The following is a 21,913-nucleotide window of genomic DNA, read 5'->3' as shown; positions in this document are numbered from 1 at the left end:
CCATACAAGCATTGCATCTTATAGAATTTTTTATTATACACTTATGATTCAAAGTTCAAAGAGATATTACATTTTATGGACTTTTCTGTCTTGGATTTGTGGGATCCTCAGGACTGCTCAAAACAGTCAGGTCTCTCTTACCATTTCGATGTCGCGCCCAACATTACCGATAATTCACGAATTCGAGACACAGACAGCAAAAACAAGCATTAAAGGCTTAGGGTAGTCACGTGACTTTACGGATTCAGCAGGTCGATATCTGCTGTACAGATTTCGTTACATAAATGATATTATCTAGAAATGTGTAGCTGCTTGATAAATACGAGATGGAACCACCGGCGTTTTCTATTAGTCAGTGCTTTCTGCTATGACTCCCTCTTGTTTCTCACTTTGAAAGAATCGGAGCCTTCTGCTCTGATTCGTTTTGGTTCTTGTGAATCGGAGACTTCTTCTTTGATCCACTTTTGATCCGCAATAATTACTCAGCATTTGCGTGCGCGTTAGTAAATCATACAGCACGTTTTATGCATTATTTCAGAATTTTCGTATTTTTTTTAAAGTCCCCAGCCTCTCATAAAAGTCACTAGACGTCTCAAAAAGTTTTTTTGGATATTTCTCGAAAAGGATAAGTGAGCAATTAATAAACTTAGCAAAACCAATTGATGAGCAATTATAGGCAATTAAGGAGCAATTTGTATACAAATTTAATTGCAATTTCAAATAATGTATAGAGTTAAAGCATTCTGGTCGCGTATATGGATATGGGCAACTGCTTGTAACTGCTCGTCATCCCCATGCATCCGAAAAACCAAACTAGAGGAGTACTTGCATGTATAGAAAAGTTGCATATACAGACATATACTACCGATACGCGAATAGGCATTCGATACAATCATAATCCAAGCTTGCATCCAGGTTTAGGTTTAGGTTTAGGTTAGATTTATTGAAGTGATAGGGAAATCATTTTTCCCTTTTACACTGTTATCCGTACATGGTTGGCAGCATATGCTCTCTTCTTATATCATATCACATTATCACTTAATGTACCTTACGACTAGACGCTCTTATAAATCTCTCTGTACAACATAGTAACAGAATATAAGTTAGTATAATTTAGTTTTTGAGGTTCACAATCTATTGGAAATCTGTATTATAACGCAAGCTTGCAACTACCTCCGATTCCACGTTGACAATCTTTCTACTTAGGCGCCATCTTATAAACACCAGTGCAACTAAACTTGTCAAATTTTTGCTGTTATTGACCTACTCCTACACGCTTTTCTTAATTCTTAAGATGACGCGCAGATCTCCACCATTTTACTATGCATCCAATCTGCAGTGGATCCTGTCCTGAGTAGTAAATCGCCAGCCAATCAGAGCAAAGAAAATATCTGTATCGATCAACGCTTACAGATCAAGCTGCGGCCTGAAGGTGTGTAGAAGTAGAACCCATTATTGCATATGTACCTAAATGTCTTTAATATGTATACGATTTGTAAACACGGCTATTAGGGACCAGCCGTTCTTGGAATTTCTACTCAAAGAAGTTTCGAAGGTGTTAGAGATTTTACTCGAAATCTGCTCCGAGTGGCGGAGAGGAAATCTCACAAATGGGATTGGACGATTCCAACGAATTGCCAGTGGAATCCATTGGCATCATCCAATCATATTTGTAGAGTCTCCCCTCCACCACTTTACAGCACATTGCTATTTTTACTATAAATTTAAATAAAGTAATTTCTCTTATAAATTTACATAAATTAATTTCTCTCAAGGCACCCAAATGCCACGCATATATCGGACGGCGATGGATAATTTTCCTAGTCCTATTTTCCTGAAAGAACTACCATATAACACTATCATTATCTAGGAATATTTCCATGGTTTATCTTGGTAACATAAATTGACGATCAACTCTCAGAGTATGCGCCGTAGCTTCATTCGTTCGGCGACAATGGCGGCAGACCTTGATCAGTTTCAACAGCTTTTAAACACACTTCTTAGCACAGATAACGATGCCAGAACACAAGCAGAGGTACGTACATGTTTTCTAATTTTTACATATATATTTTCCATGTATTAATGTTTTTAACAACATATGTATCATGAAATGAAATACTTCAATCCCCGAGCACGTTGCCAACGTGTTGTCAGAACTCGCATGTGAGTAGCATTCACCGATTAATCATGCTGAATTATATTTGTAACTTCTCAGTTGGTTTGTAGAATATTGGTGTGCATTGTTACACAACCGAATCTATGGCAAAAATAATGGACAAAAAAAGAAGAATACTGACAAGTGTTTAGAACAACTTAATAAAATCCAAAATGGTGTCGTGCAGAAGCATGTACCCCGCCAACCTTTTATTAAGCTACATTACAGCTGCAATTTAACTTTCATATAAATTTCTTGAAAATTTGATGTGCAATACATGTCTTTTTTAATCTTCTCATTAATGACGATGAAAGTCAATTTTTATTTCCGTTACATATTACTTAAAACGTAACATGAGTTCTTGTTAAGACTTATAATTTGTGTATTCGCTTTCCCGCCTACACGCAGCCGTTTTCGGCTCAATTTCCGGCATTCCTGAACGTGCTTTGGATACTAGAGGAAGTTCATTTATTCACACGAGAACTTTAATGCTCAGTTATAGTCAGTCACTTGATATTTTTATAATTAATATTTTTGTTGTCCATTTTATATATTGTAATTATTTCGTGATTTAAAACGAAACAACGCAATACTGGATTGTCCTTCAATATGAAACATCATGTACACAGTTTCTGTTGCAGATTCATTTCTATGTGTAACCAACATGTTTTATGAATGCTTTAAATAAATTTTAAATGATTTTATTTCTTTTATGTTTTTAAACTTTCAACATTGCATTATATATTAATTCCAGTTATTGATAATTTGGAAATGCTTCATTCAGTAAAAAATATCTTAGGTATTAATTATGAACGTAAGATTAATTGACTTATTGTAAACAAGTAATTGTAAATTAACACATTTTAGGAGGCATATAATAATCTACCAGTGGAAAGTAAGGTGACATTTCTTTTAACATCATTGTGCAATGCCACCCTTATGGAAGAGATGCGAGCTATGGCTGCTGTATTATTACGTCGACTGTTTTCATCTGAGTTCATGGATTTTTATCCAAAAGTAATTACATAATACTTTTATCTATTCTACAAATATTCATATATATTGAACATTTATAAACAAAAATTAAGATAGCTTCTTCAAACTCAGATATTAATTGAATTTAGATATTAATTACTTTTTATGTCATTATATAACAGAAGTATGGTGAGATTATTACTTTTTAATAGATATAGAAGACTGAAGACTAAAATAATTTCAAATCATATAATGCATTCTGAAGTTTATGCCAACAACTATTGCCAATGAGAATCTGGTCTTTCTAGCTTCTGAATGACAAATCATTATCAACTTTTTTAATATATGCTATCAACTTTTTATCAAATTCTTGTATTAATCATAATTTGTATAAACTATTACGTTTCGTGTAACTATATTAAGAATTTTATCAAATACAAATTTTAGGAATTTAAGATAAAGAAAAAAATATTTACGCTAATTATATGTTGTTTGATAATTTAAGTAATTTTTATTATTATGTCTTAGATTCCACCAGAAGCACAAGTTCAGTTGAAAGAACAAATTCTATTATCTGTTCAGAATGAACAAACAGAAACTATTCGACGTAAAGTATGTGAGGTTGCAGCTGAAGTTGCCCGAAATTTAATTGATGAAGATGGTAATAATCAGTGGCCAGAATTTTTGCAGTTCCTATTCCAATGTTCTAATAGTCCTTTGCCGGCACTGAAAGAAAGTGCTCTTCGAATGTTCATGTAAGTTTGCAATAGACTCCTATTCTCGAAAATCAATTTGCCCCTATATTTGAATTATTAGACAAATATATTTCTCTATACAGATCCGTCCCAGGCGTTTTTGGAAATCAACAAGCAAATTATCTCGATCTTATTAAACAAATGTTACAGCAGTCTGTCATGGATTCTACAAATTACGAGGTAATTCTGATTAAAATCTTTAGGAGATCCATTATGATACATTCTTAGTATTTCATATGGAAGATTGATACGCGAGACTGTGTTAGTTAGGCTTCACGTTACTGAATCTTCCTATATAAATAATTGCCTTCTGATGACTGTAATTTGTGAAGTTTTAATTTACAGACAGATACGGGGCATACAAGAAATATTGTTTCACATATTTGTCAAACCTTTTGTTTTGTTCATATAAAATGTTTACAAAATGTAAACACGATTGTAATAAATAATAAATTCTGTTATCTAGGTCAGATTTCAAGCTGTAAGAGCAATTGGAGCCTTTATCATTTTGCATGATAAAGAAGTCAATATACAGAAACACTTCTCAGAATTGCTACCTGCGGTTGTACAAGTAACTGCTCAATCAGTAGAAAAGCAAACAGATGATGCTCTCTTAAAAGTTCTAATCGATTTGGCAGGGTCAACTCCTAAATTTCTCAGATTACAATTAGAAAACATAATGGAAATGTGTATGAAAATATTTTCTAATGAAGAAATGCCAGACTCTTGGAGACAATTGGCATTAGAAGTGTTAGTAACATTATCAGAAACTGCTCCTGCAATGGTACGCAAAGTAGGTGGAAAGTATATAATATCTTTAGTACCATTAGTACTAAAAATGATGACAGATATAGAAGAAGATAAAAACTGGAGTTTTGCTGATGAAATTGTTGAGGATGATAATGACAGCAACACTGTTGTTGCTGAAAGTGCTTTAGACAGATTAGCATGCGGTTTAGGTGGTAAAACAATGCTGCCACAAATTGTACAGAATATACCTGCAATGTTGAGTAATAGTGATTGGAGATATAGGTATTTACTTTTTATTACCATACTTTTGTTATTTTGTAGTTGTAGTTATCACAGATATGTCAGCATTTACATGAATTGTGCATATAATTGCGTTAAATCTGTGATAGAGTAACCTATGAAATTATCCTTTGTTTCTGCCCATCGTTCTGATAGGTAGATATTTGAGGTTTTTGTAGGATGTTCTTCCCAGAGAGTTGACAATAGCTTAATAATGCTATTGTCATAGTTTTTGAACAAACATCACCGTTTTATTATTTTACAATCATATAATTGACGAAACCATATGATAACACTGAACGTTTGTTCTTAGACATGCTGCTCTTATGGCAATCTCTGCGGTAGGAGAAGGTTGTCATAAACAAATGGAAGCGATATTACCTCAAATCATGGATGGTGTCATTCAATATTTACAAGATCCTGTAAGTTGGACCATAACTATAATATAAATATAAAATCCATGAATAGAGTCAGCAGTTATGTTTTACACACGAACGTAATAGCGTTACATTCATGGTAGAATAAAACATAAGCATGGTATTTGTCTTACATTGTCGTTCTGACAATGTTTGCACTAAAATATTGGCTTTTGAGTTCTTGAGAGTTGACTATTTTTAAATAGTCATAGTCATAGAACGTACAAAATTTATATTAAACTATTATGTATTATTAGAGTCTTTTATCTGCTACATTAAGCTTTTTTCAGCATCCTCGTGTAAGATATGCTGCTTGCAATGCAGTAGGTCAAATGTCAGCTGATTTTGCACCAATATTTGAAAAGAAATTCCACAATAAAGTTATTCCCGGATTGCTAATGGTTTTGGATGATAATGCCAATCCAAGGGTTCAAGCTCATGCAGGTGCGGCTCTTGTGAATTTCAGTGAAGATTGTCCAAAACACATATTAACACCATATTTGGATGCTATTATGGCTAAATTAGAATCAATACTAACCGCTAAATTCCAAGAATTAGTCGAAAAAGGAACGAAACTTGTTCTTGAACAAGTATGTATATCAATTACATTTAACAAATTACATTGAATGTTATAACCAATGTAATCAAATTTATTTTTACAAAAGGTTGTTACGACCATCGCGTCGGTAGCTGATACTTGTGAAGAACAATTTGTAACATATTATGATAGATTAATGCCATGCTTAAAATACATCATACAAAATGCAAATCAGCCAGAACACAAAATGCTTCGGGGCAAAACTATTGAATGCGTGAGTCTCATAGGACTTGCAGTAGGACCGGAAAAGGTAATACATGGCAATAATTTATAATTATTTTTAACAGTGCAAAATTAGCGATACGTTTGAATATTCAAAGAAATTAATATTTTTGCGATCATGTAGTTTATTGCAGATGCCAGTGAAGTTATGGACATGTTATTAAAAACACATTCAGAAGGAGACCTTCCAGATGACGATCCACAAACTAGTTATTTGATATCTGCTTGGGCTCGAATTTGCAAAATTCTTGGTAATTTATTCCATTTTCATGTCAAACCAATCAGTTATAATTCTATTTAGAAAATATACGATTTTTCTTACATAAGAAAAGACAATTTTCATGTTACTGTACATGTGTACTTTTTTTTTCAAATAGGGTTAGAAAAGTTTCGAAAATATACGTCTACTTACACGAAAGTCACATTATTATCAGAAAATTCAAAATAATATTTTAACTTCTTTAGGTAAACAGTTCGAACAATATTTACCACTGGTAATGGGTCCAGTTTTACGTACAGCAGCAATGAAACCTGAGGTTGCTCTACTCGATAACGAGGACATGGAAGGTATAGAAGATTTGGATTGGGAATTTGTATCCCTTGGAGAACAACAAAACTTCGGAATTAAAACAGCTGGACTGGAAGATAAGGCTTCTGCCTGTGAAATGTTAGTTTGTTACGCACGAGAGTTGAAAGAAGGTTTTGCAGATTATGCCGAAGAAGTAGTGCGACTAATGGTTCCTATGTTGAAGTTCTACTTCCATGATGGTGTTAGAACAGCAGCCGCTGCGAGTTTGCCATACCTTCTCGATTGTGCAAAGATAAAAGGTTGCATAACAAAATTTTTGTAGTTTTATATATTAACCGTTTGAATACCGTGCAACACGGTTGCGCTATTCTCATTTCACGCTGAAAACTATCACTGTATCAGTAAATAATGTTCGATTGTTGGTGCACTCGGATTCTACCACAGAATAAATCAAAGTTTTATCTCCAAGGTATTCAAACGGTTAAAGTAGAAACAATACATTGATATACTTGAATACTTACAAGTATATTACAGGGCCGCAATACCTTGAAGGAATGTGGGCATACATTTGTCCAGACCTCTTAAAAGCAATTGACACAGAACCAGAATCTGAAGTCCTGCTGGAATTATTATATTCTTTAGCTAAATGTATCGAAACCCTCGGTACAGGTTGTTTAGGAGCGCAACCTATGGCTGAACTTTTACGTATATTAGATAAATTACTTAACAAACATTTTGAAAGAGCAGTGGCTAGATTGGAAAAACGTAAAGATGAAGATTACGATGAGGTAAAATATATGAAATTATGATTTAATGCTTGTCTACTTACATTTCGCAAATATTTATGAATCAATGCAATATAATTTCATCATAATTGTATTTAAATATAAATTTTCGTGACTATATTAGGTGGTAGAAGAACAACTCGCCGATGAAGACGATGAAGATGTATATACACTCAGTAAAATAGCAGACATTTTACATGCTTTATTTATGACTCACAAATCAACATTCTTCCCATTTTTCGATCAAATTTGTGGACATTTTGTAAAATTATTGAGTCCCGAAAGACCTTGGTCAGATCACCAATGGGCTTTGTGTGTTTTTGATGATGTAATCGAATTTGGTGGACCCGAGTGTGCAAAATATCAAGAATATTTCCTTCGACCGATGATACAATATGTGTCAGATAAATCAGCAGAAGTTAGACAAGCTGCAGCTTATGGTTGCGGAGTTTTGGGTCAATATGGAGGAGAAGCATTTGCTCAAGCATGTGCAGAAGCCCTACCTAGGTTAATGGAAGTTATAAGTGATCAAGAATCCAGATCTATAGAAAATGTTAACCCTACTGAAAATGCTATTTCTGCAGTCACAAAAATCCTCAAGTATAATCACAAAGCAATTAACGTTGATGAAATACTTCCACATTGGTAAGTTATCCATTCCTTCATATTATAGTTTTCTAAAAAAAATTCTTAAAAATGCTATCAAGTTTAGCAAGAAGAATATAAAGAATATTATATTTTTTTATTGTAAATTACACAGAATTAATGTAATCAAATAAGAATCTATAAATTTTGTTCTTATATGTTTCTCAAATTTAAAAAACTTTTCTTTATTAGAAACTATTTTTAGAAAAGATAACAAGTTAAAATAGCATACTCAACTATTGCTGAATATTTTGTATATTCGACTGGTTTCTGATCGGTTGTTGGGATTGAAATGTAGTCAAAAGATTTTAGAGCATTTTAGAAATGAAAGTCATTTTCGAGAACTTAGTATGGATGTGTGTTGTGTCAATAATTTCCCTTAATAAATATTGTATTTTTATTATTTAAATATAGGCTCTCTTGGTTACCAGTAGTAGAAGACGAAGATGAAGCTCCCCACGTATATGGGTATCTTTGCGATTTAATCGAAGCAAATCATGTAGCAGTTTTAGGTCCAAATAATGCAAATCTACCTCGACTAATAAGTTTCTTTGCTGAAGCACTTCACAAGGATGCAGTACCTTCAGACAATCCTGTTATGGGCAGAATTCTTAGTATCGTTAGACAAATACAGGTATGTTACGTTAAGACTAATAGAATTATTTGCATCAATCGTTCTTGTATTATAAATTATAATTTATACTGTATAACACATATACGTATTGTTTGTTTGTTTTAGAACAACGAGTCTATGTTCCAAGCATGCATAAATGCATTAACAGCAGATCAGCAACAAGCATTATACGAAGCACTTAGTGCACAGCCTACTAATTAGCCATTTGTTTTTTATCCCTGAACTTAAACGCCTTAATATAAAAGAGAAACACATTTGCTTTAATAAAGCTTATCGTGAAAATCACAAGACTTTAGGTAGCTACATTATACCTATGGAACATTTACTCCAGCCTAATTATAAAAAGAGACACTACTGTATGTAATAATTTGACACGACGCGTATATTTGTTAATTCTATTTCACTAATAAGTACAATAATTTTCCCGTTTTTTATTAATCGGAATTGCAAATTAATGACTTGAAACTTACGTCATCACCGCTTAATCAGGTGTGATACGTTGCGCATAAGTCTAGGAGTGTAAACATAATTAAAACGTATAAGCGAGTTCGCATTGACGAAAAATTTTTGAACCAATTTTCCACTTGCATCATTCGTAACAGCGATACAATAACCAGATGTACATATGTGAATTTATTTCCAACGCAGCAAAATTAATACAACATTATATTTCCCGCCATTGACAGCCGAACGATGCTAAATTTTTTTTATACAGCTTTGTAAATTGCATAGTATTTTTAAATATAAATGATAGCTTTGTTCCGCGAATATTTGAATTTTGTTCTTTTGTCACTGCGATCTCTGATTCGTCCCAATTATTTGCATTCTGAAACTGTTCATTCGGCAGAATAACGAAACTGCAAAAAATGAAAAATAGATTGGAAAGATACCAACTCATTGCCATCGATTAATGGCAAAACATATTGTGATTTAGGTATTTTATTATTAAATTTAGGTACAGTAAATGTTATTTAATAATAATATCGATAATATTACAGTGTTGAAGTTAGTTGGAGCCGTATACGAATGCCTTTTAAATGAAACGTAATGAACTTCGAAAGATTTTGTCTCAAATGATATCGTAATACATGGTATATTATTTTATACCACCTCTTGAAGAACACTTTTTCGAATTGAAATTAAAGGGGACATTAGTAATTTCAGTTCAATGAAATTTTATTTGATTTTGTAATTTTACAGCTACTTTATATTAACTTATTACGCTTATTTAGCTGTAATTTTGCACCTGTTCTGTTATTACGGCATATGCAGATGAAAAAAGATGATGCTGGGCATTACGTTTCTTCAACATTATTGTATAACAACAATATAAATTGTAAAGACATCAATGTTACAAATGAAATGACTGAGAGGAATAGCGAAATTATAACTTCCTGTTCTTGTTGCTATTTATTTATACAATATTTACTATTGCATACATATTTGCAATGGAAAATATACATCATATAAAATTTGCGGCTAGTTGCAACATAAAATCCCTCAAAAAAAATTTTTTATTATGACATATGTAAGGGAATAGAAATAATGCTCGGACATTTATTTGTATATATATATATCAAAGTATATAAATATTAAATAAATACATAAAGTTAAATTACATATATGTAATTATCATTGATGAATGATAGATACTGTCTCAATTATTTCATAAAGATCTACACACATGTGAAAAATACAATGTGCAGGTGTAAACAACTTAACTACTTAGTAATCAATGAAGAATTTTTTATGTGATAAGCAGTGACAAAATATGTCGACGCAAAATCAACATAAAAAAGTAAATTTATAATACTTATAATTATATAAAGATTATTTTAAAGTTATCACTAATTAAAATAAATCTCAGCTTTTTAACTGATTGTTTTATTTCACCTTTAATAACGAAATTTATTTATTTATAATAAAATATTTACAGGTTAATTAGGACTAAAAGATAGTCCAAGAGTATCGTAACATTAAATTACAATGTTTAATTGTGTATATCTACCTACTAAAATTGAAAATAGTATTTTACTTTTTTAGTAAGAAATCGTAAAGTGACTTTCATTTGATGAATAAGTTGCTCACATCATTTCCTTTTCCATGTTACATTACAAATGTAAATATAAATTCGTATTATTGCAAGATATTGAATAATGCATGCTTTTAAGTAATTTCCATGGATCGTATTTCAGCTACATATTTAAATGTCAAGTAATTTCCTTACACTAAATACAGGGTGTAAGAAGAAAAGAGGTGATTTTATAAATAAAAGTAATTTCAAAGTACACAATTTTTATCGTTTAAAACTTAGGTTATGAAGAAGTTGATTTTGAAAATTTATTAATTATGCTTATATGTATTTGTAATTTGAATAAAAAGAAACTGCAAATAACAAACAGATACGTTTGAGCAGAAGCTATAGTTTTATGGTATACGATGGTGGTTATATGATAGACGTTCATTAAAAAAAAGAGAATTTAACGGAAAAATTTGTGGTGCATTTCTTTTTTATTTCTTTACGACCAACCATCTGTTTCCCATGTATGTATGTACATATTCCATTATTTTTGCAGCACCCAATACATCTACAAGTACCTATTGAGGTTAGATAGATCGTAATACTGATGTACTTTCATGTAATTCATGATTTATTTATTTTTATGACTACATGCTCTCGCATGTCACATCTATACTGAGCAATTTTCTCCCTTCGTATCATTTTATGAGTGATAGGTCAGTTGAATAGTATGGTGAAATTATATACAAGTTCTTTTTATTGTTCACACTCCCTTATCAAGTAGACACAACATAGATTGCATCATTTCAGTATGTATGTTATATACATATAGCAGTTTCTGAATTAATGTAAAAAAAGAGGAAACTACTTATATATGTACATAAATATGTACAGATTAGGTGTGTTCAAATATGACAAGCAAGAGTAGACATAAATATTATGTTTTAGGTAAACTACATAAATAAATGTATCATACATAAATTTTCTGTAAAATTTTTCAGAAAACATTACTTTCTGTATTAAAATGGTCAATCTTAGAGCTACACTGTATGCAAATTTTAATCTACATTAATCTTGATTTACTTCGTAAGTAAATGCGATGCTAGAAATGTCGCAACAATAATTAACGTTGCCTTTATAAACATTGAATTATATGATAAAACTGTAAGTACATACACTGATTTTACAATTTATTTTAAAATAGAATAATAATATACATACATATGAATAGAGCATTACGTTCATAATAAATATGTTAACTATATTTTATCTTCGTACATACATATTTTAGATTAAATATTTTTACCGATGCGATGTATAAATACAGCAGAGATAGATAAATGAAAGCAGCGAAACTTATCACACATACCATGAAAATTTCCTTAAAAATTTACATAACTCATTACTTACATAAACATTTCGTGATTACGATTATTTTAATAGTATTATCACTTCAAGTAATTATAACTTTTCAAATCTGTACAAATAGGATTTCAAATGTTCAATAATTGATTGTTTTACTGTAAAGGAAGTATTCATGATAATATTTTCTTTTTATCTGCAGATTCTTTAACTGTATAACAGCAAATTAAAGAAAATAATTTTATTATGTATTATTTCTTTCTAATTAAATGTTCGTATACATATATATGGACATACTTATGCGCATGTGATATTACATACAAATAATGTGACGCATGACGCCTCTGATCATCCGATATTACGTCATCGTTCTCCCCCTCTTTCATAACTGACGGGCGGTCATTCTATCGTGAAACTCCTTTGTATCTACGTGTTCGTGCACTTCAAGCTCATTTCATACAATCAAGTGACATTGTGTTAAATTGATTTTTAGTATACATCGACGGTTAAAAAGCATACTTGGTGTACCTGTTATTTTTTAAATGTACGTTACCTCAAATAGTGAGAAAGTTTAAATTGTATTAATTCTTTTCCCTACAGCGCCTTCTAGGCGGCAATTTTAAAATTGATTTTTTGTGTTGATAAGTTAGTATTATGCTATGACAACATTATTGTCACACACTTTCCATATTTTTAACTTAATAATTTCCATACAATATTGATTATAAGTAATAGTGATCAAAACAAATGGTTTCAATTAAGAACTAATTTAGATTCATATATAACTATTAATATGATTAAGTCTGTCTATTTTCATAAATTTATTATGCGACTTCTACTTTACGGCAAGGATTCGTAAGGAATCGTGTTTGATAGAATTGAGATTTCCTTACTTTTATTTTTACTATTTGTAAAAAAAAGCTAGATTTAAATAAAGTTGTACGGTTTCTTGCCCTCAATCGTAATTGGCATACTCTTTTAATGCAGAATACGTACACATCATACAGGTATACTTTGCACTTTATTACCTGGGATTCACGGTGCTGTTATTCGGCCCTGGCTGTGTATTGAAGCGCGTGCAGTGTGCAGAATATCCACGACAAGTGTCGTGGCGGGTGTCTGCTGGCTCAGCTGTTAAATAGTATGTACTAGTAATGTTAAATGTGAAATATTTGTTGGACTTTATACGAACTTTCTCTAGAATTCTTGCCATCAAAGTGTTTCACAAAAATTCATCAAAGTTCGAGTTCGATAAACTTCTAACGGGAACACACTTCGATTTTTCGTCATAGCCTATTACTTGTTCATGCAGTAGTTACGCGTAACAAAATAAGGGCGTGAAAACGTTTGTGTCGTTCAAGTGATTTTTGAAAAAATGAAATGGAAATTCTTTTAATGACAGACAGTACATACAACAGACTATCGAAAGCCAGATCATCAAGTCACTTAGCTTCTCACGTTTTTTCGCTTCATTATACATACTATTGTTACGTTCTAGATATTGTGTTTGTAGCCACGCGTTTTTCGTTACATTTTGATTCGTGTATGCATTCATGTTATTTAAATTTTTTAATGTATTTCTAACATCTGAATTATTTGTGCAGGATGGATGAATATTTTTGAATTTCGTTAAAAAAACCAATGCACAATAACAGTAAATATAACTGATTTATAAAAATATTGGCATTCCCGTAAATGGTTCTAACAGATTGAACACCTATTCACGAACACTTTATAATTACAATGATTTGTATATTTAATGCCATACGATGAAGTTAATTCATAATCTTAAAATAATTTATGAGATAATCAGGTAAATTTTTTCAGTTTCTGTACATATCATTAAATATAGTTCGTCAAATGATGTTAAGAAATATTTAAATAAAGAAATAATATTTCTAAACATATATTAAACTTTAAACAATATCCGTTTTGCTACTATCAATTCTAATTATATACTAAATAGTATTTATAGATTTTTTTGTTGTACGAAGTATTTTGTAAATATTTTTAGTTTTTCTATTTTTAAATTAACCTATCTTTCATGCATACTGTATTCATATGTTACTTTCTTTATAATTGTTATAGGTATAAATCAAGTCCTTTTTAGTTTGAGACATTTATGATTTTATATTTCAGCGTATACACTCAAAAGGTATTTGGTCACTTGATCAATAATCAATGAAATCGACTTCTTTATCAAAAGAAAGTGTAAACGTATACATAAAATTTTATCTAGTTAAAGTTAATGCATACATCTAAGAACAGGAATAGTAGGACCACATTCATGTTAAAAGAGATTTTAATCTTTTAGTTCAATTTCTTTTATAAATTATATATGCTATAAATAATCAAAACATTTTTGAGTGTAGTATATTATAATACATAATTTTTTATTTCTTATCATATAGTTTATCTAGCATTGAAAATTATTCAAATTAGAAGCTTTTTTATATCTTCCATGAAATAATTATGTTAAACAGTTGATGTTAATAATATCTATTTGTATTATTTAATAGGATTTATATGGCAAGAAATTGAAACAATAGAAGATGTCTAGAAAACGTGCTAGAGAAGAAACTATGTTAAATTCTACGTCATACACAAATAGTCAAAACGGAGAGAGTGCATCTTGTTCTACAGAAGACTCCCAAATTTATCCTGTAAGTATATTTTAACATTTTAAATATTTATTTATTTCTTATTTGTAATTTAATTTAAAAAATAACTTAATTTCATGTTACTACATTTACATTATTAATTGTCTTGTATATGTATTATTGTGTTTTGTTATTAACATATGTTAGCAGATTGTATTATGTTATAGAAATTAATTAAATTTCTGATTTTTATTTTGATAATATTAATCTACATTTGTTATATTTATAATCTAAATCTATATCATTATAATATCTTGTTTTCTAATGTAGTCACATCAATCGATACAAAGTTTATATGTAGGTCAAAATTTATCTCTAATCATATAGAGATAATTTGTTTTGAATGTCAAAGTCACAATATGGAAGCGAGTGCTTTTAATGATAATGACATAATACGATGCAAGATCATTGGCTTATCTATTTGATATAATACTGTGGACAAATCATTGTGTGATTAATCTTATTTTAATGTCTAACACAAATAACTACATATTAATAAAACATCTAATAACCACCTAATATATCTTGTGATGTATTTTGGAAAAGATGTTCTATTATGTATAATTAGGAATTATTCTTTTTTTAAAAGAATAAGAATTTTTTGTCTACGAAACATTAAGGAAATAACTATAGAAACAATTTGGTATAAAAACATACAAATGTTTATAAAGTACTTTTTTTTTAATAATCTTAACAGTTGGTGACAATGACTTGGGGGACCAACAGGACATCAAATAATGAATCAGATCAAGTTTCACAGAAAAAATATGGTAGTGAAATTTCTGTTTGCTACAAAGAACTTCCAGTGAGTTTAATTTTTTTTTTTAATAATTTTAGTAATTTTGAATACAATATATTATTAAAGTTATATTTATTTATTTTCTTATTAAAGATCAATGGATCTATTTCAATTGTACTATGTTGAATACGTAAATCTTAAAAAATTAATAAATGTAATAATGATTCTGATGAATTATTAATGTTTATTAACACATTCATTGTCATTAGAAACTTTAGGCTTTCCATAGTATTTTAAGAAATGAGGTAAAGTTAAATTTAATTATATTTGCACTTTTACTTTTCTATTTTCTAAGTTTTACTTTCATATGGACATTGTGGATCATTAATTAGTCAGGTGTTTTCTTATTTACATACCTGATTTACCTATACTGAAGATATGATTGATTAAGTAATTGATTACTTAATCAATCATATCTTCAGTATAGGTATTGTAAAGTTTATTATTTTTTTATTGTAATTATAATTTATTTCAGTCTATCTGCATGGAAGCTCCATTCAGCGATGAACCTGAAGCAATTGCTGAAAGAGGTGTATGTGACTATAATATTCGCATTACATTGAAAATGGCAAAAAGTGGTAAAGGTTAGTTTAAATGGTTGTCAGATGAGCAGAAGCTTCAGGGCTTTATTTGAAATATCGGTAAGTAACATAATCTTTATTTTAGCTCCTAGGAAAGTCAGGGTATATGCAGATGGTATTTATGATCTATTTCATCAAGGACACGCACGACAACTCTTACAAGCAAAAAATATTTTCCCAAATGTTTACCTTATTGTTGGAGGTGAGTGCAATGAATATAATTTCACTATAGTGCTTGAAATATAGAAGTAGCATAGATTATAAAGCATATACTTTAAATGAGGTGCAATATCACAGAATGCAAAGGATTGTAGAATACATGTTTTTGATTTTGCAATGAAGATGAAAGTAAATGAACAGAAAAAAATACGACATAAATTTTACGGTTTTACAGTTTGTAATGATGAGCTTACCCATAGTAAGAAAGGTAGAACTGTGATGACTGATATTGAAAGGTATGATGCAGTAAGGCATTGTCGATATGTAGATGAAGTAGTTAGAGATGCTCCATGGGAGTTGGATGATGAGTTTCTAAAAAGACATAAGGTATAATTGACCATGTGACTAATTTTCATTATTAAAAATAGAAATATGAATTGTTAATAGCATGGTAATCAATATTGCAGATCGATTTTGTTGCACATGATGATATACCCTACATGACGGATGATAGTACAGATGTGTATGCTGCATTGAAAGCAAAAGGTATGTTTGTAGCTACACAAAGAACAGAAGGAGTATCAACATCAGATATTGTAGCCAGAATAGTTAAGGATTATGATATTTATGTAAGAAGAAATCTTGCACGAGGTTACAGTGCCAAAGAACTGAATGTTTCTTTTCTCAATGTATGTAATAAATGCTGTAATGTAGAATGCAGTTATATCATTTTATGCTAAATAGTTTCTAATTGTAGGAAAAGAAATTTCGGTTGCAGAATAAATTTGATGATTTAAAAGATAAGGGAAAACGTGTTATGGAAAACATTGGTGAAAAACGTATGGATATGATTAGTAAATGGGAAGAAAAGTCTCGAGATTTTATTGATGCTTTTCTGCTATTATTTGGCAGAGAAGGCAGATTGGTAGGTATTTTGTACTCACTATTATGGTATGTCAAAATATAGATTCACAATGTTTATTAAACAACCTATTAATATTAGTCATTGCATTTTTCAAACTAAATCGATAATTATGAACTTAAATTTTTAAAATCTGTTCGTGGAATTTTATTGTATTGCATTGTATTGTTATGTATATACCATTATAACATAATTTTTTGTTATCCACAGTCGACAATTTGGAATGAAAGTAAAGGTCGTTTGATGCAAGCACTATCTCCTCCTGCAAGTCCAAAAAGGGATGGCAGTCCTAATAGCAGTAATAGCAGCAATAATGAAGAAGATCAAACAAGGTACATCTCAGCATTCAAGTCAATTGATTAATATGCAACACTACTTCATTCTGTACCGCTTCCATACGAAAACCTTCAATACTTCACACCATCCACTTGCAGCATGTTATGTTAGTATACTATCCTATGTTGTTAAATTAATGAGATTAATAGTAAGTAATAATATGCAATTTCTTTGATGCTTGTTACTAATACTGCTAAAATCGTTAGAAGAAATTTGAACAATTCATTAAGAAAAAAGAAATAATTTTTGATAATTAGGGATACAATTCATGTTACACATTTAAAAGCACTGATAATTATACTTCAGAAAAGCGTGTTCAAAGTTTCTTCATTTTTCGATTTAATTTAAACATTGTATCTTACAAAATTTGTATGTGAATACACTATAAATATAAAATATGATAATATATATATACACCAAAATTATTGTACAAGCGGGATATGAGAGGTTCCTGAGGTCATTTCAAGCAACATTTTTTTTAGCAAAAATGCAATTCGCGGCTTTATTTACCAGTTATTAACGAAGAACAGTGATGAATGATTAGCGAGCTTGGCAGCTGAATGGTGGTCGTACCAGTGAGCCGAACCCGGTTTCGCTTCGGGGCGCGACAGTAGGAGGGGGCTATGCTCAGGCTCCGTGCTGAACGGATTTTAACGAATAATTCGCAAAGCTATTTTATTGATAAATCACTCCGTTACAGAACATAAAGGATTTGTTTGTTTCAGAAATGTGAAAAATATTATTAATAAGAAACTCACCCATTTAGTTGTAAATTCACTTCATGCTCGGAAATATGTGCAGGAGGATAGTGCATTGACCTCGCGCAATGTATGATGAACTGCACAGCTGATTTGTGTTCCACGGTGATGAACAGAAGGATGTGTTCGGGCAGGCTATTCTAACGTCCACTTTCATTGCACTATCACTGAACACTGATCACTTATTCAATAATAATTATGGACTAACTTTCCTGATTTAATATGTGTGTCCAAAAAGTGCCGATTTATGAGACATGTCACCGTCGTACACAGATCAGCTGTGCAGTTCATCATACATTGCATGAGGTTAATGCACTATCCTTCTGCACATATTTCCGAGCATGAGATGGATTTACAACTAAATGGGTGAGTTTCTTATTAATAATATTTTTCACATTTCTGAAACAAACAAATTCTTCACATTTTGTAACGGGATTATTTATCAATAAAATAGCTTTCCGAATTATTCGTTGAATTCTGTTCGGTCACGGAATTATTTAAATTAAAATATTATTTTCGTACTTCGACGTATATAATTTATTGTTAATCTTCACTGTACACATCACATACAAATTTCATATGGCACATATGAGGTGCGATATTATCATATTTTATACTTACGGTGTATGTATTCACGTTTTGTAACATATTTTGTAACATACATATTGTATATGTATATGTACATATACATAACAAAATTTAAATATGACTTTCTGACGCGTAATAATCAGTGTTTTTAATTGTGTAATATGAACTGTATCCCCAATTATCAAAAATTATTTCTCTTTTTGCTAATAAAAAAAAACCATAATGATCTTACGACCTTAATGAATTGTTTAAATTTATTTATATATGTATATACACATATCTATTGTTTGTAAAAATATGACTGTGTCTAATATACTTATTTTATTTTACAGTCCACCACCAAAAAAGACTGGCCGTTTTGAATTTTCAGGAAATAGTTATTACTTAAGTGATGACTATAGCGATGACGAAGAAGAAAATTTGCGCTCTAAATGATAATACGTTTTCTCACATTAGTCTTCTGACCAAAAAATAATATGCAATTTCTTTAAAAATGTTTAGAGATATTTTCATATAGCTAAGTGAACTGCTAATATGAACTACAATGCTATGCTTCATAGGCTTTTGTATAGCATGATTTCATACTGTTCACAACATACAACTACCTGTTACGACATAGAATTTTAACCAGATTATGGAATATAATATACAGATTATGTATTACAGATCTACATTATTATGTTTAAATGTTATATATTATTTAAATCTTCTGTTGCAACTATCTCAAAAATTGTTCAGTATCGCGACATGCATTCTTAACTCGTAAGTTCCTACCTTTAAAACAATTTTATTTCATACTCTTTTAAGAAGTCAAACAGTGTATTATTTTATACAAAGGAGTACGTTCATGGTTTAAATGTCCAATTAATATTTTTTAATCATTTTCAATTCATTGTTAATTTTATGACACTTTTTTACTAATTACCTCGTAATTTATTACTTACATAATGTTACGTACTTACAGTCAATATTTTTACTGTAACATGTATTAAATTACATTTCAATTTTCACGCAAATGTCGATATATTTATTTTACGATCGTCTAATAGGCGTAAGATATTAGATTCGTTTGATGTTTATATGAAGGTAGTACCAATGAAATCATTTATTTCTTAAGAAAGATTTATATTTATAACCTATTGATACCATTAAAAATACAAAAGTACGAAGAAAACAAAAGCTTAACAACTGTCAAATGTGAATTTTATTTTAACATATGGAAGTGTTTACAAAGAGAAATAGTAGTAGATAAAATCAAATATATAAATTTTAGAAGTAATTATTTTTATTATTATTATTATTATAAGAAATGCTATACTACTAAATTATATTATTTAAAATTTTGTAATTTAGATATAGTTACTAAAATGTGTACGGAGATTATTCATATTATTACATAACTTTATATGTAGTAAGATTTATACAAACTAAAGTTGATCAAATTTAAGATGCGTGCAATCACATTGTTTAATTTAAGTAAATGTTGCAACTGTATGGATTGCGTTTTAATAATGGTGCTTTTATTTGAAGATGTTTGAATATAACCCTGGGATGGTACAACAATAGTTTGATAAAATTCTTGTGTGAAAATAAAATATGGTTTTAACTTACAAATAAAGTTCTTGACAAAATTATTATTTATTCTTAGTTTCGGTATGTAGTGTACGGAATAATAGTGTATGTATTTTTTATGTAAATTAATTGGTCTATTATTAATGTATAATTCCAGGGCAAATGTATAAAGTTATGTACTTCAGCATAAAACTGAAGTTGAACAAATGTGAAAAATTTGTAATGCAAAATAGAAATACAATTGTAAAAATTTGTAGACTTCTGTTCTGAATTTGACACTTTTAATTTATGTACAGCATGTAACTCTTTAAAGCATGCAGGGTAAATTTCTACAATACGTTATTTCTTTATTTAACAAATTAGTATTGAATAAATTTATAGCATGTATCTAATAATGTTCCATGAAAATAGTATTTTCGACATTCTTTTTATTGTCTCTCCATGTAATAGTAATTAGACACGCACAGTTTTGCGAGTGACGAAACAAATGTATTTGATTTTAAAATATTGTTTCTGTGAAATACCAGGTTTGAAACAAAACAAAATTAAATTTCAGATTTTTAAGCATTCATGTGTACATACTATGTGTAATTACCAGTCATGTTTGGTTAAAAATAGACACATTATTTATGCATTAGCTACATTGTCCATGTTATTTATATGAGAGAATAAAAAGTAATAGAAGTTCAATAAAATATCACGAATTGTTTACAATTTAATTTGGATTGTACCAATCTGTTGCATATTCAATACAACAAATATAAATTTATGTATTTATGAAACACATGTGTAAAATCATAGTTTATATATTTATAATCTTTAAATATATATTTAAGTACATGAGTGTTTGCTTTATTATAAGTATTTATTAATGTTTTCATTTACCAAAAATTAATTGTATTTTTAACTGCGAACATTTATAATATACACATTTCATTAAAATTTGACATGTTTCAGTAATGGTTCAATTATATTCTTGCTTTAAGTATACCTTCATACTTAAATGTAGAATTTTATATTTGATATTTTCATGAATATTATCATGCATTACGTATTTAATGACACATTTGTGAACATAACAATGAAAATATTATTAACTACTCATTGGTAGAATGACATCCGTGTTATTAAATTGTAACATACATAATACATGTAAAATGAATATTAATATGTAAAATCTCAGAGGATACGATAGTGTACGCCCGGTTTTTTGATGCGCTATGTGGTAACTTATAAATTGCAGAGATCTGATTTCTGACGTTTGACACGTCTGATCGTCTAATTTCACATTTGCAGACTTTTGAACCGAGCATTGTTCCACGTGACTATGGTTTCGATCATATAAAAATCTGTATGTGTACATACGGATCTTAAGTCTGTGTTAATTGTACATAGCAGAGTTCTGTTGGCAGT

General features: G+C 29.9%; 2 protein-coding genes, 1 long non-coding RNA gene and 1 other non-coding gene across 8 annotated transcripts; 3 read left to right on the top strand and 1 right to left on the bottom strand.

Annotated features, from left to right (window-relative positions):
• Positions 1 to 916: 916 nt before the first annotated feature.
• LOC117223758 (uncharacterized) lies at positions 917 to 1,331 on the bottom strand. The gene is made up of 2 exons (XR_004491006.1): positions 1,174 to 1,331; positions 917 to 1,076 (listed from the first exon to the last, which is right to left on the bottom strand). It is a non-coding gene; the product is annotated as an uncharacterized LOC117223758 (long non-coding RNA).
• A 577-nt stretch (positions 1,332 to 1,908) lies between these two features.
• Karybeta3 (karyopherin beta 3) lies at positions 1,909 to 10,618 on the top strand. Its single transcript, XM_033476251.2, has 14 exons — positions 1,909 to 2,035; positions 3,023 to 3,172; positions 3,659 to 3,885; positions 3,969 to 4,065; positions 4,352 to 4,917; positions 5,228 to 5,336; positions 5,621 to 5,920; positions 5,996 to 6,178; positions 6,275 to 6,401; positions 6,616 to 6,978; positions 7,214 to 7,467; positions 7,589 to 8,109; positions 8,524 to 8,743; positions 8,849 to 10,618. Exons 1-14 carry the CDS (start codon positions 1,925 to 1,927, stop codon positions 8,942 to 8,944), a joined length of 3,324 nt encoding a protein of 1,107 aa, XP_033332142.1. The 5' UTR covers positions 1,909 to 1,924; the 3' UTR covers positions 8,945 to 10,618.
• On the top strand, positions 4,123 to 4,251 carry LOC117223800 (small Cajal body-specific RNA 8). The gene has a single exon (XR_004491016.1).
• A 1,893-nt stretch (positions 10,619 to 12,511) lies between the features above and the next one.
• Positions 12,512 to 21,067, top strand: LOC117223767 (choline-phosphate cytidylyltransferase A). Of its 5 annotated transcripts, none has more exons than XR_013033702.1 (12): positions 12,512 to 12,669; positions 13,113 to 13,266; positions 13,730 to 13,938; positions 14,645 to 14,788; positions 15,483 to 15,590; positions 16,060 to 16,168; positions 16,251 to 16,367; positions 16,560 to 16,711; positions 16,792 to 17,013; positions 17,082 to 17,249; positions 17,457 to 17,688; positions 19,261 to 21,067. XR_013033702.1 is itself a non-coding variant. In XM_076522989.1 (12 exons), the coding sequence occupies exons 4-12, from the start codon at positions 14,678 to 14,680 to the stop codon at positions 19,361 to 19,363; spliced, it is 1,212 nt and encodes a 403-aa protein (XP_076379104.1). In that variant the 5' UTR covers positions 12,512 to 12,669; positions 13,113 to 13,266; positions 13,730 to 13,938; positions 14,645 to 14,677; the 3' UTR covers positions 19,364 to 21,067. The 5 variants fall into 5 exon arrangements, 4 of the variants coding, with proteins under 4 accessions (XP_076379104.1, XP_076379106.1, XP_076379108.1 ...); XM_076522989.1 differs by having other exon boundaries at positions 17,457 to 17,578; XM_076522990.1 differs by having other exon boundaries at positions 12,518 to 12,669; positions 13,133 to 13,266; positions 17,457 to 17,578.
• Positions 21,068 to 21,913: the final 846 nt, after the last annotated feature.

The sequence above is a fragment of the Megalopta genalis genome, chromosome 6 (genome assembly GCF_051020955.1).
Source record: "Megalopta genalis isolate 19385.01 chromosome 6, iyMegGena1_principal, whole genome shotgun sequence".
In the NCBI taxonomy this organism is placed as follows: domain Eukaryota; kingdom Metazoa; phylum Arthropoda; class Insecta; order Hymenoptera; family Halictidae; genus Megalopta; species Megalopta genalis.
This window is presented reverse-complemented; position numbering and strand designations above follow the sequence as displayed.